This window comes from Danio aesculapii, chromosome 14 (assembly GCF_903798145.1).
Source record: "Danio aesculapii chromosome 14, fDanAes4.1, whole genome shotgun sequence".
In the NCBI taxonomy this organism is placed as follows: domain Eukaryota; kingdom Metazoa; phylum Chordata; class Actinopteri; order Cypriniformes; family Danionidae; genus Danio; species Danio aesculapii.
The window spans coordinates 4,264,713-4,285,938 of record NC_079448.1 but is presented as its reverse complement, the minus strand read 5'-3'; the positions used below and the strand labels follow the sequence as shown (position 1 = coordinate 4,285,938).

At 36.2% G+C, this 21,226-nt stretch overlaps 1 protein-coding gene across 1 annotated transcript in view; it reads left to right on the top strand.

Moving 5' to 3' along the window:
• Positions 1-16,978, top strand: part of ndst1a (N-deacetylase/N-sulfotransferase (heparan glucosaminyl) 1a) — a 63,090-nt gene extending 46,112 nt beyond the window's left edge. The window contains 9 exon segments of the mRNA XM_056471920.1: positions 1,711-1,773; positions 1,775-1,894; positions 4,957-5,053; positions 7,748-7,871; positions 7,949-8,123; positions 8,276-8,446; positions 8,541-8,650; positions 11,650-11,752; positions 12,756-16,978. Of these exon segments, the coding sequence (XP_056327895.1) occupies positions 1,711-1,773; positions 1,775-1,894; positions 4,957-5,053; positions 7,748-7,871; positions 7,949-8,123; positions 8,276-8,446; positions 8,541-8,650; positions 11,650-11,752; positions 12,756-12,875 (1,083 nt within the window). The 3' untranslated portion in view covers positions 12,876-16,978.
• Positions 16,979-21,226: the final 4,248 nt, after the last annotated feature.

The window sequence follows — 21,226 nt, the reverse complement described above, 5'->3', positions numbered from 1 at the left end:
ATAATAAGCATAATAATAATAATAATAATAATAATAATAATAGTTTTATTTATTTATAATAAATATTTTGTGTTATTTATTTAAAAAATAATATATATATATTTAGGAAAATCTCCACCCTGGCCGGAGTTTTCAGATAGTAATAATAATATAAGCATAATAATAATAATAATAATAATAATAATAATAATAATAATAATAATAATAATAATAATAATAATAATAATAATAATAATAATAATAGTTTTATTTATTTATAATAAATATTTTGTGTTATTTATTTAAAAAATAATAAATATATATTTAGGAAAATCTCCACCCTGGCCGGAGTTTTCAGAAAGTAATAATTATATAAGCATAATAATAATAATAATAATAATAATAATAATAATAATAATAATAATAATAGTTTTATTTATTTATAATAAATATTTTGTGTTATTTATTTAAAAAATAATATATATATTTAGGAAAATCTCCACCCTGGCCGGAGTTTTCAGAAAGTGTCAATTTCATTCACCTGAGACTGTTTTTGAGTGGACAAACAGCAAAACCACATTGAAAAAAGTGCGGTTTTGAAAATACCCGTGTTTGTGTGGACATGGCCTAAGTTAACATAGCAAATTTACAGTAGGTGGATTCAACACAAAACCGTTGAGTTTCCCCCCCAAAAATTCTGGAATTGTGTTGTTTGAGCTCATTTTAAAGAACGAGCTGCAAAAATCCTTTATGAGTGCACTTGTTAGGGGTGGAAATCTTTTATGGACTTTACGATCTGACTTGATTCTCATGGGGAGTAACAATTTGTTTCCAAAACGATTTTCGACACATTTCTTTCTATTTCTTCTGCTGTGCAAAAACAGAATTAATGTCTATTTAGAATTAATGGAATTAAAAATTAAGAATTGATGTTTCTACACTGTAAAACATGATTAGTTGATTTGACTTAAGATAAGTGAGTAAACCAGTTGCTTTTAAAATGATTAGTTGACTTTACTTAAAGGGAGTAAAACCCATTGCCTTAAAGTTTTTCAGTTAATGTGCATAATTATAAAAATGAAGTTAAATCAACTCAACAGTTCCAAGTTACAATGGATGTATTTACTTTTTTAAGTAGAGTCAACTTGACTCTTGAGACAACACCCCATTTGCAGGTTATTTTGCTTGTTTTTAAGGAAAAACTCAGTTATTTTGGCATATTATTTCATAAAACGAGACATCATTTTTTGCTTGTCTAGAAAGTGCCTCTTGGTTTAAGAATTTTTAGATATTTGGACTAGAAACAAGACAAAAATCTAAGTAAGAAAAGCATTATTCAATAAAAAGCATAACAAAAAAATAGATTCGAAAGTAATTTTGTTCAGAGGATCAGATTTTTGCAGCAGGTAAGACTCAATTTAATAATGGCGGATGGCTGCTTCTCACTCAGGGCTGTTTATGCTAATAAGGGAGAGATAGTCACTAATGGGCGGGGCTTTGCCACTCTGATGACACGTACAAAAGGAGAATGTCAATCAAAGTGTTTCTGCAGACTGTTTTTATCAAGTGTGATCATAACAAATAGAATTAATTCATTTTTACTATTAGAGGTTGGATATATCGACACACTTTCACTACACAACTGTGTCTAAACCCCTTATAAAAGTGATTTTTGCAAAACAGCTTCCCTTTAAAGTGTGTTTGATTGTCTAAAGTGTGGTTGTTCCTCAGATCAGCATATTCATGACGCACATGTCAAACTATGGAAATGACCGTCTGGGTTTGTTCACCTTCAAAACGACTGCTTGACTTTCTCCACAAGTGGACTCATCTGAATCTGCAGACTCTTCCTCCACTGCAGCTCGCCGAGAAATACTTCCACATGTTTCCATCGGACACCGAGCCGCTCTGGCAGGTCTGTGTCAGCTTTATTCATAATCTACACAACACTACAGAGAGAATGGAAGGCAATTAGGGACACAAGTCAATTAGGGGCAAAGGTCGAAACGCATCCAGTTTGGTTTGATAGGGTCATAAAGCGTAACAGCCGATAAACCTGCTGTATTTGAGACTGCATTTGCATATGGAATGCTGTAACTGTACATACGTTTAACATAATATTTATTCATTAAGCTGGTTCTAATGGTATACTGTCAAGTGTGTGCTTGTACAAACACCAGACATTATAAAGCTTTCCATAAATATTCAACATATTCAAACTATAAGGGCTCTATTTTGACGATCCATGTGCAAAGCGCAGGGCGCAAACCATTAAGGGCATGTCAGAATCCACTTTGGCTAATATAAGGATGGAAAAATCCACTTTGCGCCGTGGCGCATGGTTTAACAGGGTTGAGCTTATTTTCTTAGTTATTTTCTTAGTTATAGGCTTATTTTCTTATTTTCTTAGTTATAGGTGTTTTTTGAGAATAAAAAAATCAGAGTCTCATCTCCCATTACCTTTAAGAGTCAGTTGCGTTGCGCCATAGCGCATTTGCTATTTACATGGCGGACTTTGTAAGTGGACAAACTGAACACTTCACTAGAGAGAAAACAGTTAAACAGAGCATCTACAGCGCGAGAATGAGAGATGAGCCTCTTCATTATTTACTTTCGCTTTCACTCTCGTTGATAGGGAAACTTCTTGCACGCACAGACATCCATTAGCCTATAAATAATACATTTTGTTTGTTAAGCGCAAAGATTTGTTTCAAAACTATTTCTAAATTCAGTTCTAATTTCCAGCAAACGAATAAATGAGCAATAATAACGAAGTGTGGTCAAAAAACTGAGTTATATCCTAATACACATGCTTTGCCCCATACAGTCTAAAACCTGACAGGTGGACAAATCTAAACTTGTTTTTAATAAAAAAAAATATACATATGCGTATAATAAATAATATTACTGCTAAAAATAATAACATTATACAAAGGCTAATTGTTAAGAATAAACTGAAAAAGCCCCCCGAGATGAAGAAGGCATGAAAGTTTGGTTTTTATATTTATGTATGCTAGAAAATAATATGTTTTGTAATATTTTAATCCTTTATATTTAAATCCTATTGACCTTATTCTTCAATGCGGAAGTGCGCGTGTTTTAGCAATTGTTTTAGAACTTCCGATTCGGCTGCCTATGGGAGATATGACTAGGAATAATAAACGGCAGAGAACGGTCACACTATTTACTCTACAAACAAGTGTTTGCATGACAATACAGACAAAGTAGAATAATATAATAAGAAAATATCAGTTTGCAACACCAAGCAGCAAAACGAGCTGTTTTTAACGTTTAAAAATGAATGGAAGTGAATGAGACCTTAAGTCTCGAGCCAAAATGATTCAAATGGCTGTGCCCATTCATACGCGGAGAATAAGGTGAATATATATCCTTAATATTTTAATTCTTGTTCATATGTAAAGATATTTGCATATTGCTGTACATTCTGTGTGTATTAAGCAATGTGTAAGCGAGGCGCATAACTAACGCGCTCTGCGCTGGACTTTAGACCGGCTTTGATCTGGTCTATTGAACAGTCTATTAAAGTTTCTCAAAATAGTAACGAGCCAGCAATGCACCTCAACACGCCTCCTTTTTTAGACCAGAATGCCTATGGGCGCACATATGAGCGCAAATGCATTTGTTATTTAAACAGCGTGGCGCAAAACGTCAAAACGACTCTTTCGCCAAGCTGAAACTAGCAAACAACACATTTGGCGCCACATTGCGCCGGGTGTATGATAGGGTCCATAATCTTTTGTTGTGAATCAGTGATTTCGGAGCACGTATCACATTGGCAGGGTCACGTAATTTTAATAAACTGGGTTTTGTCATGTCAGTACAGTTTCAGAAGGCTTTTCATTTGATGCGCTTGAGCTCAACCACTCTTACTAGCAGAGCTGTGCTAAAAACAATACGCTATTGGCTGTTTTTAATGGGAGGAGCTACTATATGTCCTGCCCTCTCTTCATGTTTTTAGTTGAGATAACTTCAAATGACGAATAAATAAATGCACATTACAAAGCATTTCGCTGGATTTTTTGCCCGAATTTTTGTTGCATTTACACGTTTTCACCAGCAAGTGTCTCTAGCATGTGGTGTTTCTATACACTGTAAAAAATATGGGCGTAGTATCCGTGAGGTCACTCATAGGTTTCTAAAGAGTGCAAATAAAGCTACAAGTAGGCGTGGCCAACTGTCGTCGTTTTGTTCGTGCGTCCAAAAAAGGGCAAAGAGGCGGAGCATGAGCGGAGCTATATTCATTTTCTATTGTCTACAGAACAAACCATCACTATACAATAACTTGCCTAATTACCCTATCCTGCCTAGTTACCCTAATTAACCTAGTTAATCCTTTAAATGTCACTTTAAGCTGTATAGAAGTGTCTTGAAAAATATCTAGTCAAATATTATTTACTGTCATCATGGCAAAGATAAAATAAATCAGTTATTAGAAATGAGTTATTAAACTATTATGTTGAAAAAAATCTCTCTGTTAAACTGAAATTGGGGGAAAAAATAAACAGGGGGCTAATAATTCTGACTTCAACTGTAGTTTATTCACTTCACCTATAGCGCATGTGTTTGGACTGTAGGGGAAACCGGAGCACCCGGAGGAAATCCACGCGAACATGGGGAGAACATGCAAACTGCACACAGAAATGCCAACGGATCCAGTCGGGACTCAAACCAGCAACCTTCTTGCTGTGAGGCGACAGTGCTAACCACTGAGCCACTGTGTCGCCCCCTTTTTGATAATTATAATTATAAAATTTTTTATTCTGTGCTTGAAATAAGCTTCCGTAGTAAATAAACTAAGTAATAAAATCATAATAACGTCTTTGGTAATTTTATATTTGAAATCGGATCATGATTGGCTCATTGACGTCACTCTGATTTCACCTTTCCAGTTGCATAAAGTTTTAAACTTTGTGTCCTCTATGTTATTGTCTCTGATGTGTGTGATGTTGTCTTTAGGACCCGTGTGAGGATAAGCGACACAAGGACATCTGGTCCAAAGAGAAGACCTGCGATCGCTTCCCAAAACTGCTGCTCATCGGCCCTCAGAAAACTGGTGAGGAGCTGCACCTAATGGACACATTCAGTACTACACACACTCACACATGTTTATTTTGTCAACTGTGGGGATATTGCATAGGTTTCTATTGTTTTTATACTGGACAAACTGTATTTTGACCCCACCCTACTCCTAAACCCAACCCTCACCGCAAACTGTGCAGTTTTACTTACTTGTTTAACTCATTCTGTGTGATTTATAAGCTTTAGAGAAATGAGGACATCAGCAATGTCCTCATGTTTCAACACTTGCTTGTAGTACCTGTGTTATACCGGTGTCATTATACATATTTATGTCATGATATGTCACAAAAACACGTACACACAAACACACACACTCACAGCCAGATGGAGATGTCTTATAGATTCAGACGTAGTAAGCACACAATATGTATGCATATATTTTATTTATATTTTGTACGTTTATTTTTGAGTGTGTGCTGTTACTATGTTAATTTGCTATAACTTTTTTTAGCTGGATTATTTTAACCTCAAACACACAAACACAGTTCAGTGTTTCCTCTAGTATTTTTTTTCCAGCTGTGGCGTCAGGCCTTTTTACACAGATCTACTAACTACCTGTGGCGTTATTTCAATGACAAATGTCGTGAGCGCAGTATTACGAGTCGAGATCGCATTCATGTAATAGCCTACAGCATGCGAATCTCTTTGCTTGCGGCCGATTTCCTCTGCTCGTGCACAAAGCTTCTTGCGCGCCCTCAAATGCGTGCTGCTCAAGCGCAGACAGTGTTGCCAGGTTGGGCGGTTTTGAATTTATTTTTGCGGGTAAAAAGTGACATAACCTGTTTTGATCTCCCAAAGAGATGCCATAGCCCCGGTTCTTCGCATACATATGCTTAGAACAGTGTAAAAACGCTTGTGATCTCGATAGCTTTTGGGCTGAGAACAGTCAGCATCATCTGGCAACACTGAGCGCAGATCTTCTTGTGCGCTCTCAAATAAACGCTCCTGAAGTGCGATTTAGTGCGTTTATGTAACGAGTATGTCTCCAACATTTATTAGATTTGCTGGGAATATTTATGAATGTCTCCAATAGACCTACAGAGCGGTATTAATGCGTCCTGAGGTAAAGTGAAACGGCTTTACGTCGTGTTAGCTGGCCTCACGCATCAGCCAGTCAGTCAGCACGTAACCTTAAAGGGTTAAACAAATGACGCACAGCACTACTACGGTCGGTTACAGAAAAGTTCACGCGGTTATAATTCACTTACCCTTTAATATGTTTTGGTGCGATTATCAGCCGCTAATAAAACAATAAAATGTTTTGAATGAGAAGCTGTAATGTAGCCGTGGCGGGATGAATCTTGGTGTGGCGCCCCGCCATGGAAGAATGAATGTAGCGGAAACCATGCAATTGTTGTAATTCAATTGCAAACTCAGTTGTAACTAGCTGAAATACAAAAAGTATTTTAAGCTAGTTACAACATTTTTCATTTAGTTTGGATAAAATAACTATGATTAATAATAGTAATAATAATAATAATAATAATAATAATAATAACTGAAAAAAAAACCTAAAAAAAGTCAAAATGACGGAAATTAAATTGCAACAACATAAAAAAATTTAATTGGAAGCGGAAAAGACATGTTCAGATGCAAAAACTTCTTAAGTGCCATCTGTAATTTTCTTCTACAATTACCATGTTTCTTAGCATCTTATTCATTCATTCATTCATCCATTCATTCATTCATTTTCCATCAGGATCGCCACAGCGGAATGAACCGCCAACTTATCCAGCATATGTTTTACACAGCCAATGCCCTTCCAGCTGTTATAGGAAACACCCATACACTCTTCGCATTCAAACATATACACTACGGACAATTTAGCTCATTCAATTCACTTATACCGCATGTCTTTGTACTGTGGGGGAAACCAGACCTTATGTTTATATTCAGTTATTTCATGTTAAAAGCAATGAAAATAACATATTCTTTGCCATAAAAATTTAATTACTAGGTCAAGCATAAAGGCCTGAAAAAAATGCTAATTTAAAACAGAATTTCAGATGGCACTTAAAGGATTTTGCATCTGAACTCTTCATATTAACCCTAAAAAAGCAACATATTCCTGAAGTTAGACTCTTGTTGAGTTTTACTATTTTTTTAATCCATTCAGCCGATAAATGGGTTTCGCAGGAGCACTTTTAGCTTAGCTTAGCATAGATCATTGAATCGGATTAGACCATTAGCATTACACTCAAAATGAGGTTTGATAATTTCCTATTTAAACTTTGTTTAAAGTCTGTAAGTACATTCTGTACTAAGACTGAGGGAAAATTAAAATGCTGGTATCCAGCTTAAAGTGATATTTAAAGGCTTAACTAGGTTAATTGGGTTAAAGTTATGGTAATTAGGCAAGTCATTATAAAAATGGTTTGTTATAATAAATTGCTTAAGGGGGCTAATAATATTGACCTTAAAATGGTTTTAAAAAATTAAAAACTGCTTTTATTCCAGCTGAAATAAAACAAATCAGACTTTCTCCAGAAGAAAAAATATTATAGGAAATACTGTGAAAAATTCCTTGCTCTGTTAAACATCATTTGGAAAATATAAAAACAAATCACAGGCTGATAATTCTGACTTCAACTGTATATTACAATGCACATACTATGGTTCTCCTAGTGTATTTTCCCCATGTTCCTCTCATTTCCTCTGTGTGTTTCAGGAACGACGGCTCTTTATTTATTTCTAGGCATGCATCCGGATCTGACCAGTAATTACCCCAGTAAGGAGACCTTTGAGGAGATCCAGTTCTTCAGCGGCTACAACTATCAGCGCGGCATCGACTGGTGAGTGTTTAGATCCGTAAACATCGCACTCAGCACCCATCCGTGTTTATTTCTCTCTGTTTTTCTCTTCCCTGCAGGTATATGGAGTATTTCCCCCTTGCGTCTAACAGCAGCTCGGAGTATTATTTTGAAAAGAGTGCCAATTATTTTGATTCAGATGTAGCTGCGTTTCGGGCCGCGGCGCTGCTGCCCAGAGCTAAAATCATCACGGTGTTGAGTGATCCTGTGGACAGAGCCTACGCCTGGTACCAGGTACAGCCATCTGCACAAGAACAACTCATTTACCATGCTTTTACTACAGTAATAATACCTCAAGGTCACAAAAATTGTGGAATGAAAGTGCTCTATTCTCTCAATAATGAAATATTATGTATTAATTGTTTAAGGTTTTTTTTCTGTCTCAGCATCAGAGAGCTCACGGTGACCCTGTGGCTCTTAAATATTCTTTCCATGACATCATCACAGCGTCCCACAATGCACCAGTGAGGCTGCGGGCTCTGCAGAAGCGATGTCTGCTCCCGGGCTTTTACAGCACACACCTGACACGCTGGATCCAGCACTTCCACCACAGCCAGGTGTGTGTGTGTATGTGTGTTTATGAGCAAACGTCAGCATATGTTCCAGCACAGCAGCTTTCTGGATCACATTGAATCGGTTTCATCATCACAGATTCTGGTTGTGGATGGTCAGACACTGAAAACCGATCCTGCTTCAGTCCTGGACAAAATCCAGACATTTCTGGGGTTGGAGAATCGAGTGGACTACCACAAGATACTGGCGTGAGTTTGACTTTGATATCAAATGTAATAAATTATTGACGATTTATTCAATCATTCATTTTCCTTCGGCTTAGTCTCTTATTTATCAAGGAACTCCACAGCGGAATGAACCGCCAACTATTCCAGCATATATTTTACATAGCGGATGCCCTTCCAAATTCAACCTAGAACCAGGAAACACCCATACACACACACTCTTACACGACAGTTAATTTTGTTTACTCAATTGACCATGTCTTTGGACTGTGGGGGAAACCGGAGCACCCGGAGGGGACCCACGCCAACACGGGGAGAACATGCAAACTCCACACAGAAATGGACCCAGCCGGGACTCGAACCAGCGACCTTCTTGCTGTGAGGCGACAGTGCTAACCACTGAGCCACCGTGTCGCCCTAATTGACAATTAAATGAAAATGATTCACATCTGGGCTGCTGATGTGGCCATGGTGTAAAGTGGAGTGTATAGTTCATTCTCATAATTTAATGGAGTCCTTTTTTCTAGCTTTTACTAGTTACCGCATGCAAATATATTTTTTAGATTGTGTTTAGGATTGTAATCATTTTTATACATTTCTTACCAAGCCTCTATGGCTACTTCCAAAATATGATTGCATAAATCTTTCATATTATCAATATTTATCATCTTACTGTATCATATTATCATTTTAGGTCTATTAAAGGAAGAAAAGCACCATTTAATCATATTAGTGAAAGCTGTTATGTAGTTTTCTGTGTTTTTTTTATGTTGTCTTGTGATTCTGTGAGTGTGTGACTGTATTGTGTGTGTGCCTTGTAATCCCAATCTTGTGGGGATCAAATGTGAAATATAGTAAATCAGTACATTTGCATATTATTTATGAGGAAAATTGATAAATAAATCACACAGATTGATGTATTGATATGTATATGTATGTACAGTTGAAGACCGAATTATTAGCCCCCCTGTTTATTTTTTTCCCCAATATTTGTTTAACGGAGAGAAGATTTCATCAACACATTTCTAAACAAAATAGTTTTAATAACTCATTTCTAATAACTGATTTATTTTATCTTTGCCATGATGACAGTAAATAATATTAGACTAGATATTTTTCAAGACACTTCTATACAGCTTAAAGTGACATTTAAAGGCTTAACTAGGTTAATTAGGTTAATTAGGCAGATTAGAGTAATTAGGCAAGTTATTGTATAAAGATGGTTTGTTCTGTAGACTATGGAAAAATATAAAGCTTAAAGGGGCTAATAATTTTGTCCATAAAATGGTTCATAAAAAATTAAAAACTGCTTTTATTCTAGCTGAAATGAAACAAATAAGACTATCTCCAGAAGAAAAAATATTATCAGACATACTGTAAAAATTTCCTTGCTCTGTTAAACATCATTTGGGAAATATTTAAAAAGAAAAAAAAATTCAAAGGAGGGATAATAATTCTGACGTCGACTGTATATGATTTTAACGTGTTATTAGGCATTAACTAAGAATTAAACATCAGCTAATTAATAAAAGCTTTCTTCAAGAGTTCGCACTTAGATATTGCTTGACGCTATTTGGCATGCTGTCCTGGGAGAGAGCCCTGAGCTTGGAGATAATTGAGCCCAGGGCTCTCGCCTGGTCAATGAGCATGTAAGGGGGTCCGAGATCAGGTGGGTCTCGAGAGCTCCGCCTGATAAAGGAGGAAAAGGAGAAGAGGGGGTGAAAGGAAGGATTCTTCCAAAACGAAGATAAGGCCGTAGGGTGAAATCAGTCTATTTATTGTAGGCTTGGATCAATCTGATTGGATTATTGCTGATTACAGATGAGACACCAGCCGCGATCAATCATGTTGCGTGCTCCTCTTGAAATTAAGCTGCGGTCACACTTGACTTTTCCTTCCATAGACTTCCATTCATACGCACGTGAATGTGTCAGACCGGAAACGCAGGGTCATGCGTTAAATTCGCAGTTCGCTGCGGTGCAAAGTTCAAGCTTGGTGAACTCTGACCTGCGAAATCGCATCACTGGACTGCGTGAGACCAATCGAGGATCAAAACAGGACCTCTCTGGACAGAAATTTAAAACATGGAGCAATCGCTCGCTTTTTTTAATGTCTAAACATCTTGTTTAATCCTGCCGCTTTTCGCAGCGCAGCACGACAGAATTTCGCACACACAAACTCTGGTGTGACCGCAGCTTCAGTCTGTAAAACTTCACGTAGATTTCATAATGAGTTTAGTTAAATGAACTAATGGCAACTATTCGAGCATTACCACATATTGTTAACTTACAATAATCCTATAACAAGTGAAGAGTATTTTCAATCAATATTTCAGCATGCCAGATTAACATATGAACATGTTCGCATTTGAACTATTAACTAATTAACCTATTAAGTCTGTTACTAAGCTGTTATGAACAACACTGAAAATACAGTCTGAATATTCCTAAAGCAATTTAAAGTTTAAATGATTATTAAGTGCCTTATTATTAAGTCTTAGTTTAAGTGCCCAGATTTATCAGTATTGTGCATCTTCATTATTAAGAATATATATATATATATATATATATATATATATATATATATATATATATATATATATATATATATATATATATATATATAAGAAAGCATGTGGTACTGTTAACCATAGTTATGTGATAAAAAAAGAATAGAAACATGATTCATTTGTCCTGTTTGTGTTTGTAGGTTTTGGTTACTTTAAAGTTATTGGCTGTAAGGACTTTAAATCATATTTAATAATGACAATCCAATCATATAGCAAAGTGATATGACACAAGTGAGATCAGGGTCTGCCTTGAAGTATTCTATAAAAAAAACTATTGAAATGAAATTCTGTAATAAAAGTCATTTTTTTTTAGTCCAGATTAGTAATTGACGTAGCATTTAATAATAAATATCAGGAATTTACTATCTATAGTATCATATGGGATGTCTTACATTTCATACAGTACATGTGTCCTGTTGATTATTTAAAACTTAAACTAAATCTTGTTTTGTAGGTTTAACCCAAAGAAAGGCTTCTGGTGTCAGCTGCTGGACGGAGGAAAGACCAAGTGTTTAGGGAAGAGTAAAGGACAGAGATATCCAGACATGGACACACAGGTACAACACACACACACTTGTTTTTGTGATATTTTTTTTTTCTATCACCCTACACCAACCCTATCCCTAAACCGAACCCTAACAAGCAATTTCTCTGTCTGCACTAAGCACGAGGCTACATGACAGAAACCTTTAATAACCAGCCACTGCATTCCCAACGAAACGACACAGGTTTTTGATCTAATTAATAATAATAATAATAATAATAATAATAATAATAATAATACAGTTTAATACTGTATAATAATACAGTAATAAAGGGACCTTTTTGGCAACTCAAGGACACCGTACAATAAAACAAGAGTAATAAAACAAAAATAATATAAAAAATATACACATATACACATATACACATATATACACAATAGTGCAGACACAATTAAGTATTAAAAGCCATCTTAAATAAGTGGGTTTTGAGTCTTGATTAATTTAGTTTAATTACTAATAGTTTAATTAATACATATTAAACCTCTTTAACATTATTAATATGCTACTGAGGGGCTGATGTTGTCACAGGTCTAACGTTCATTATCAAAGCGTCTGCTAGTTCTTTCATTTTCAAGATCCGAGGTGAACTATCTGCTGCTGCTTTCAGTAGTATGGCAATACATGTCACGTAAAATGGTGTTTAAACTCAAATTAGTACCATTTAACATCGAATAAAGCCCATAATCAGTGGAGGTATGTTTTCAGAATGAGCGTGGGTTGAAATTATTACTTATGTTTAAATGTCAAACTTTTTTTCACTTACTTTTAAGTCCGAAGACATACGGATTATTGCTTGATTTTTATCATTATTTTGTGCTGAATTATTTGGTTACTGAGCAGCAGGTCAATTCATCTTTATTTCAATAGCGCTTTTAAAATGTTTACTGTGTCTAAACCACAAAATTATAAGGAGTTTTCATGTGATTTTCTAAACTAGTAGTGTTTTGAAATGAATGAATGCATAATAATCATGATAACCGTCAACATTCTCATTGACTGTCTGTGTCTCTGTCAGTCTCAGGTGTTTTTGAGGAACTACTACAGCGATGGCAATATTGAGTTGTCTAAACTACTGTATAAAATGCGTCAGACGGTGCCTGGCTGGCTCAGACAAGAGCTTCTCCACACCAGATAACAGAGTCTGTCAGGACGGTGGTCTTTAACTCACTGATACAATTCTGCCAGTATTTATGAGCAGATTCTGATTTCCACAGACACTGGATCAGAAATCAACAACAAACATAAACATGAAGACCTTCCTGCTGTGATGAAGACACGAGTGACTGTGACGCTCCAAATTAAATGAAAGACTTTTTGACTGAAACTGAATTTGATACAGACCGTTTCTGATTTTATAAAGGTCTGCTATGGATATCTGCATTTTTATTTCACAGCTGCCTTTTCCCTACATTTTTACATTTCATCGTAAGCTGAAGGACCTTCTTTGTCGAGCTCCAACAATTTATTAATAATTCAATCAATGTATCTTTAATTCCAGGCCTTCTGTGATGCTTTGAAAAGGCAAACTGATTGAAATGTAAATGCTTTGTTTCGTTTTCAGTGTTTCAGATGAGAAAGACCTGCAGGTTAAATCAACATGAATGTGAGTAATTATTGTTTTTAGTTAAATGATCTCTTAAAAGTTGCAGCTCACAAGCTAACAACACAGAAATCTTTAGTGTTTACATTAGTACAGACTCTTTTTCTACTGTACTGAGGCTTTTATAACATTAATTTACAATTTAAAGTGATGATTAAGTGTTGAAACATTCTGTTTTCATAAGATCTGTGTATTGGTTTATTATTTCATTATTCTTGAAACACAAATGTGGGGATTTTATTAGGGAAAACGTTTTATTAAAGCAATATTTCACCTGAAAACTATTTATATTTGCTTTATGTAACCAGTATAGCTTCAGTTATGATGTATTAAAGGTGCAGTAGGTGGTTGTCTCCAGAAACATTTGTTGTTGTGCTGGTTGAAAGTCTCTTCCCATTCCAATAGTAATGATTAAGCTAAATGATCTAAATGTATTTATATGTATTTTTATATCCTGGGCAATGGTGGAAAGAGTACTGAAAAATCATACTCAAGTAAAAGTACCATTACTTGCCTAAAAACTGATGCGTTTACATGTAATTTGTGGATGTGTGTAAACGTAACATTCTGTAGTGCATCTAGTTATTGGCAAGGAGGCACACAACGTCATATGATGTTATTATTAGGTTAGATTTAGGTTGTGATGTCAGGTGACCAAAATTCAACATCTAGCCAGCGTCTAAGGACAATGTTATTTTGATGTCCAATAATGACGTTAAATGACGTTGATATTTGGTTGATTTTAGGTTGTTAGAAAGTAACCAAAATCCAACGTCGACCCAACATCTAAAACCAATTTCATATTGACGTCATATACTGACAGTTATTCATCAGGTATGGCAACCAAAATCTAACGTCTGATAAATGTCAATAGTGGTTACGTCCACACAACGTCAAGCTGTTACAACATTAGATGTTGATATTTGGTTGATTTTATGTTGGACATTGTTGTTGACCTGACGATGAGTTCTGACGTCAACCTGATTTTCATTTCCAAACAAAATGCAACATCCCTATGACGTTGGGGCACAACGTCAATCTGACGTCATGTTGACGTCTTGTGCCTGCTGGGTGTTTAAGGCCATTTCAGTCATCATACAGTAAACAGCCGTCATCTTCACATCAGTGACATGCATCTAAACAGTCTCTGGGTCAATAGCCGCGTTTCCACTATCGCGCCTAAAGCGAGCGAGCCAGGGCGAGCCAAGGCCAGTCGCGTTTCCACTATCACTTCCGGGGCGTAATCGGGCCAAAGCGGGGCTTCCTTGGGGCCAGCGTCCGGCCTTTTTCGGCCCGCCGAATACCTTGGGCCAAGGAGGGCCAACTGGGGCTTCGGGGCGGGGTTACGTACAAAGGCGGAGTTTTCCTGTCAGGTAAAGAGGAGACAAGATGTTTTCTTCCCTTACATTTGTTTTGCTATCGCGCTTGATCAACTCACTAAGAAAAATCTGTGTTCGTAGTAAATGCCGCCGAACTCGAATGTCCTTATCCAGTGATCGCTGTCTGGCCTTACACCAACAGACCACAAACAGTAAAAAAGCAATCGCTTCGGTGTTCTCCATCTTCCAGCTCTCGTAGTGATGCCAGGTTGTGTTTGTGGTTATAATTTGAGTTTTTTGTTCCCGCTGAAGTGGGCGGGTTGTGTGACGGGTTGTGTGATGTTTGATTCGGGGGACGTTCTGGGGGCGGTGTTTGCGTGATGCGCTGCGAGCAACTAGCCCGACAGTGGAAATGCGACATGATTTCGGCCTCATTTCTCAACCTCCCGGGCTATTGGCCCGGCCTGGCCCGATTAAAGCCCTGGCTCGCACTGGCCCGATAGTGGAAATGCGGCTATTGTGTGTAAAGATTTTGAACATCTTCTTTAACACTTTTAATGCTTCCAAACAGTTTGTTGAAATTATAAATCGCCCATGTCTTGAGGTAGTCCATCATGATGTGATTTACCTTCTATGTGTGATTTGATTGCACTCGCAGGACTGATTTTTCTAATCCCCATTGACAAGAAAAAATAAAGTAGTGACTGCAGGTTGAAGGAAAGTAGTGGAGTAAAAATGCCGATACTGCAGTAAAAATGTACTCAAGGGAAAGTAAAAGTACACAATTTTAAAACTACTCAAGAAATTATAATTCCTGAGGAAAAACTGCTCAATTACTGTAATATGAGTATTTTTTAATTAGTTACTTTACACCACTGATTCTGGGCATATCTCTAATTAAAATTAATCAGGCCGATAATTCCCATAATTCTGCTCAAAAGCTCAAACTGTCTGTCAACAAATGTAGATTTGTACATCTGCATCTGTTCACGCAGATCCACACCATGTTCATGTGCACATGTGAGACTCAGTGACAGCGGTAAAAACAAATACTGAATCAAAACTTTCTAAAAATCCTGAATCAATATTGGAGTTACTTTTGCATGCTGGAGGAAGGACGACAACATGGCTAAAGTGTTTCTGTTAGACAGGTAATGTTATGTGTTAAAACTATTTTAGTCACGCAGAGCTGATGTAGATTGTGTTGTTATGAATGGGTTATATGCACAGAAGTGTTGTTCAGCCACTGAAATCTTCCGGTGAACTATTGATGTGACTATTTTCAGTTTCATAAGGGCCTTTTACAGCAACGATAATGTAGATTTTAATATAGTTTAACAACAAAACATCAGTAAATAGCGCTATTCCGCCTAGCCTGCTTTACCGAGGTGAAGTTGGTTTATATCCACATCACATTGGTTCATTTTTGAACAATGACAACCCGTGATGTGCTCCCTATATTGTTTACCATGCTACTTTGAATATTCTTTGTGAAATAGCATGTAAGTATGGCTTAGCCGGCCAAGCACTAAGCATAGTTGCTTTAGGACAAAGCACAAGAGAGTGAGAGGAGCGATCCTTACATGCATGAAACATTGCACATTATGACAAGTAGTGCTACAGTGCTAAAACCGTGCTAGATACAGTTTTTAGCTTGGAATTGTAGCATTATGAAGTAAAGTTTTCTAATTGGCGAATGACATGATCTAGTGGGTTGTCTACTGTCATCTTTACAGATGTTTGTGATTTCAGGAGGCATGGCTATGGACAGCAGGAGAGAGACTGTGTTTTCAAAGCTATTATGCTAATGGTTAGCGTTTTGGCTGATCACCTGCTGCACCTTTAGGTCTGTTTTCTGAAGTTATGTGAGATTTATGCTGCAGTTTTTCACGAATGCACATTTTCAGGCTTTCATGCGTCTCATAATTACATTTCTCTGTTCTCTGCCTCTTTGTAATGTATTTATTAAGTTGTTTTTTCCCCCTAAAGGTCAGCTGTCATCTGTTCAGTAGAACCGGTGTGAATTTCTGTCATGCATGAAAGTGAAATTGTAATGAATTTACCATTGGCCAGAGGATTGCGGGATCAGTTATCACATACAATCATGTTTTATTACTGTATTGCTACAATAATGCACAACAAACTTTAGATTACCACACTGTCTATTGGTTGTTGATATGGTAATGTGAACATGTGTAAGTAGATTGAAGGGCAGCACGCACTACATGATTCATCAATTAGTTTTCCTGATTTCTTCTTTGTTTGATGTGTGACCTGATCAAACAGATGCAGATGAGAAATAAATCACTCCGTTACTAATGCTGGAGATTTGTGTGTGTGTGTGTGTGTGTGTGTGTGTGTGATGCTTCATATGTCTGATGTTGTTGCTATGACTACACGTTTCCTCGTTCTTCATGAGTTTAATTACATTCATATTGTGTTTTGGGTTGAAACGCTCAAGGGAGTTTCAGGTTATTAATGTGAGTTTCTAATATATGAGTTATTAAGTGGATTTCTGAAAGTTCTGCGCTGGTAGAAAAACTTGTCTTTTATATTTGAGATTTTAAAAAAAATTATTTAAACAACAGCGAATATACACTTTAAACATGACATCTAAAAAATACAAAATGTAACTAATAACATAAACTAAAATATAAATGACATAATCAAAATTAATAAAAGGACAACTTCAGGGGCGTAGTGGACATTTTAAAAGTGGGGGGGACAGCTGTATGAGATCATATGTTCATATAATTATTAATCACCTGTTTCTAAATGGTCTGTCTCTAAAAGTGAGGGGGACGGATCCCCCCCGTCCCCCCCGGTTGCTACGCCCTTGGACAACTTCAACATATAGAGACCTTTACAATGATATTAGGATTTAGCCTACCCAATTGACAGCAAGTTTACTATTCAATTATATATATTTCTTGATATTAATATTCTGGACTGAGTCTTTATATAAATGAAAATCTATTATAGAAACCTTAAACAATATTTAGAGTTATTCCAACTACATTTATGAATATGAAATTTACCAAATAAAATCAAAAGATTTATTATAAATTCCACCGATAAATTGTTTGAGACAAAATAAAATATAACATCTTTGGTGGTCAAATTACATCTAAAACCTGATTTCTTACTTTTATATTTAAGATAAAATTGATATACAAATGCTGCAGTAGACATGTCGATCCACACGGTGGCGCCAAAAGCTTTTTGTCATGAAGTTTTTTTGACAACCTCTGCAGTGAGGAAAACTCGTTTCTTGACAATAAATTGCAATAAAATGGATTAATCATCTTAATTGTGTTGGTAAATATGCCGAAACAGAGCAATATGTTTGAAAACATGTCTTTAAAGATGTATTTGTGTTGTTTTTCCGTTGAACGAGTTAATATTGACATCCAATTAGAAACTCCCTGACCTCAAAGAGCGCGAATATCTGTGGCGGGAGATGACGTTGGTGTTCTTGGCAGCCATTTTGTGATATTGAAAGGTGAGTTCATGTAAGCCTACCTGTGGAATTATTATGAGTGGATTAGCAATGCTTTTAACAGAAAATCTACAATCTCGTATCAAAATGTAATGCTCCAAGTCAAACGTTGTTCTTTTTCAGTCGTGTTTGGATCATGTTTGCGGTCTTCAGCTTAGGTTAGTAACGTTAGTGATTAACTATATACACAGTTTAAGAACGAAAACAAATACTACATTTCATCTTTGCCTTGGTGAATTGATGTGGTTAACTGTGTCTATGTTTATTTAATATAAAACATGCTATACTGTTTTGAAAATGTAATTAACATTACAAGCTATTAGAATTCCATTTATTTTTGGCCAAATTAATATCTGCACCAAATAGCCTACAGGTTTCTTTCTTTCTTTCTTTGCTGTATTATTTATTGAAATGGTGCTACAGCATAATCCAACATTCTGCTTGTTAACACTGTCAGTTAACAGGAACTAGCAATGATTGACTTTGTTCATTAATGACTAACAAATATTAATAAATGCAGTAATAAATGTAATGTTAATTATTTGTTCAAGTTATTAAATACCTCAACTAACATTAACAAATATAACCTAACTGTAAAGTGTAAACGGGCATGTACTGTAAACAAATATCTGTAAATTAGCAGTTTTCTGTATTTTGTGATTCATGTTTTTATTTTTTTCCCCATTTATTTATGCTTTTGAATTGTATTATGGTACCTTGATCTTTCTTCCAACATCTTTTAACCTTCAGAAGTTCTAGAAAGTGACTTTTGTTAACATTTTTAATAGTTTGAAGTAATATTATGGTCTGGGTTGATGTAGTATATTATGCTACAATTACTTTGTAATAAACTGCCAGTACATTTTCTGTTATTTAACCAAATATATTTGATATCTTATACATTATAGAATTTCAAACTATTAAAATGTCAATAAAATTCACTTTATTAAACTGTAGAGTTTATAATATAATATTCTGTGTAATATTCTACATCAAATGTCAACAGAGCAGAGATCAAGGTTCCATAATGCAATTGCAACCCGGGCTCAATATGGATATGTACCCCTATATACCTTTCTGGAGGTTTCGAAGTACGTCCCAGAAGGTTTTTTTCACCGTTTTTGTTTTTGCAAATCCACCAGAGGCTGCTGTCGAATGACTGAATGACTGACCGATAGATCCCCCACCCACCCCCTTCCCTAAACACAACCGATAGTGTTTTCAAAAGCACCGATTGACCCGATTACTCCTTCCCTAAACCTAGCTAACAGTGTTTTCCAAAGCAATCCAGAAAAAGAAAAGCCCTCGTCTGATTTTTTTACCACGTTTTTAGATTTTACCACATTCTCACTCTGTTATTTACTTGTTTATTTAATTTTTTGGCTTTTGTTTTTGTCTTATCTGCTTTCTGGAACTGTTCTTCATTGGACCTGAACCCCGTCGTCGCGGTAAACTCCTCTGCGTCTCAAGTCCGCCGATGTACATGGCGACCTACTGGGCAAACTGGTAACAGCAGAAAAGCCATCCACATGGAGGTAAGCGGTCAGCTGGTAGGGCGAAAAGGAACAGAATCTGTTGGTGGCATCACACCACTCTGTAGAGTTTATTTTAAAGACGAAATGCAGCCATACAGTACAAAGCTCTGGCTAAATAATTTGCACTCTCCAGAAAGGTATACAGGGGTTTTTCACAATGAGCCTGTGTCTGCAATTTACAACCACGAATAAATGGAAAACACAAAATATGGAAACTGTTAATTAACATGTTTTTTACTGTGTTTATGCACACTTTACGTTATACTATATCATCTTAAAAATTGCTCTACGTCAACATGGTCAAACTCTGTATGTGTGTGTGCAGGAATACTAGATGAAGTAGAATACTAGTGACTTGACGAATACCTGACAGTAAACCGATGTGCTGTTTTGACATCCTTCAAGTCACTCCATACTTTCTGACACAAAGAATACATGGATTCACAACAGTCGAATATTTCAATGCAACAAACTAGTCCAGGCATGGGCAAACTTGATCCTCGAGGGCCGGTGTCCCTGCAGAGTTTTGCTCCAACACTAATCAAACACACCTGAACACCCTAATTAGTGTCTTCATGATCACTAGAAAGCTACAAACAGGTGTGTTTGATTAGGGTTGGTGCAAAACTATGCAGGGACACCGGCCCTCCAGGATCGAGTTTGCCCATCCCTGAACTAGTCTATGCTGAAAATAAATGACTTCCTTGTGTGTTGCTTGTGGACATCGGTAGTTTAAATTAGGATTATGAACATGTTTATTAAATTAACTGTTAATTTTATGCCCAAAAATCACCCAATTTATTTATATATTTTAAATTCTTTATCAGTTTATAATCTGAAAGCATCAGTGTACAACATTGTTCTAAAACTAGATAAGAGTTTGCTGAGAGAAATCTACATTTAGGTTTGTCAGCCTTTAAGGAAAGTTTGAAGAAGTTAAGAAAGTTTGAAGGACACGCAGCTCTTATGTGGATTGAATTGTTGAGCAGAAGAGAGATTGAGCGGAGCTGAGGAGAGTGTTGAAGGACAGATGGACAGACTGGAAAACAGATGTCAAGCATCAGTAGATTTTTTTATTACAAGTTCCAACCACAGGGAAAAAGTTTCTTTCGCTCATATTTAGTGTAAAAAATCACATAATTCAACAAAAATGTAACCCCGTAAAGCTTCATTTCTAATGTTTGTGTGCAGTTTTTTTGTAGGACTTTGATTCTAACATTTTCAAAACTTTGCTTAATTTTTGTCCACAAGCTACTACATACTTTTGTGTTGTATGATGTACATTTCTAACAAGTAAAAGGTCTTTTAGTGTGATTGTAAAAACATGAAAATTAGGCTATAGGCAACCCAGGCTCATTATGAAAACGTGCCTCTACAGACGTTTCTGGAGACCGCAAAATACGTCCCGGCAGCATGTTTTTCTGCAGTTTTTATTTTCGCGAATCCACGAGAGGCTGCTGTGTATGCTTTTTGAGATCTCAAATTTCTCTCGCGAGTGCCATTCGCACCCGCTGTTCTCGCGTAAACCCACCA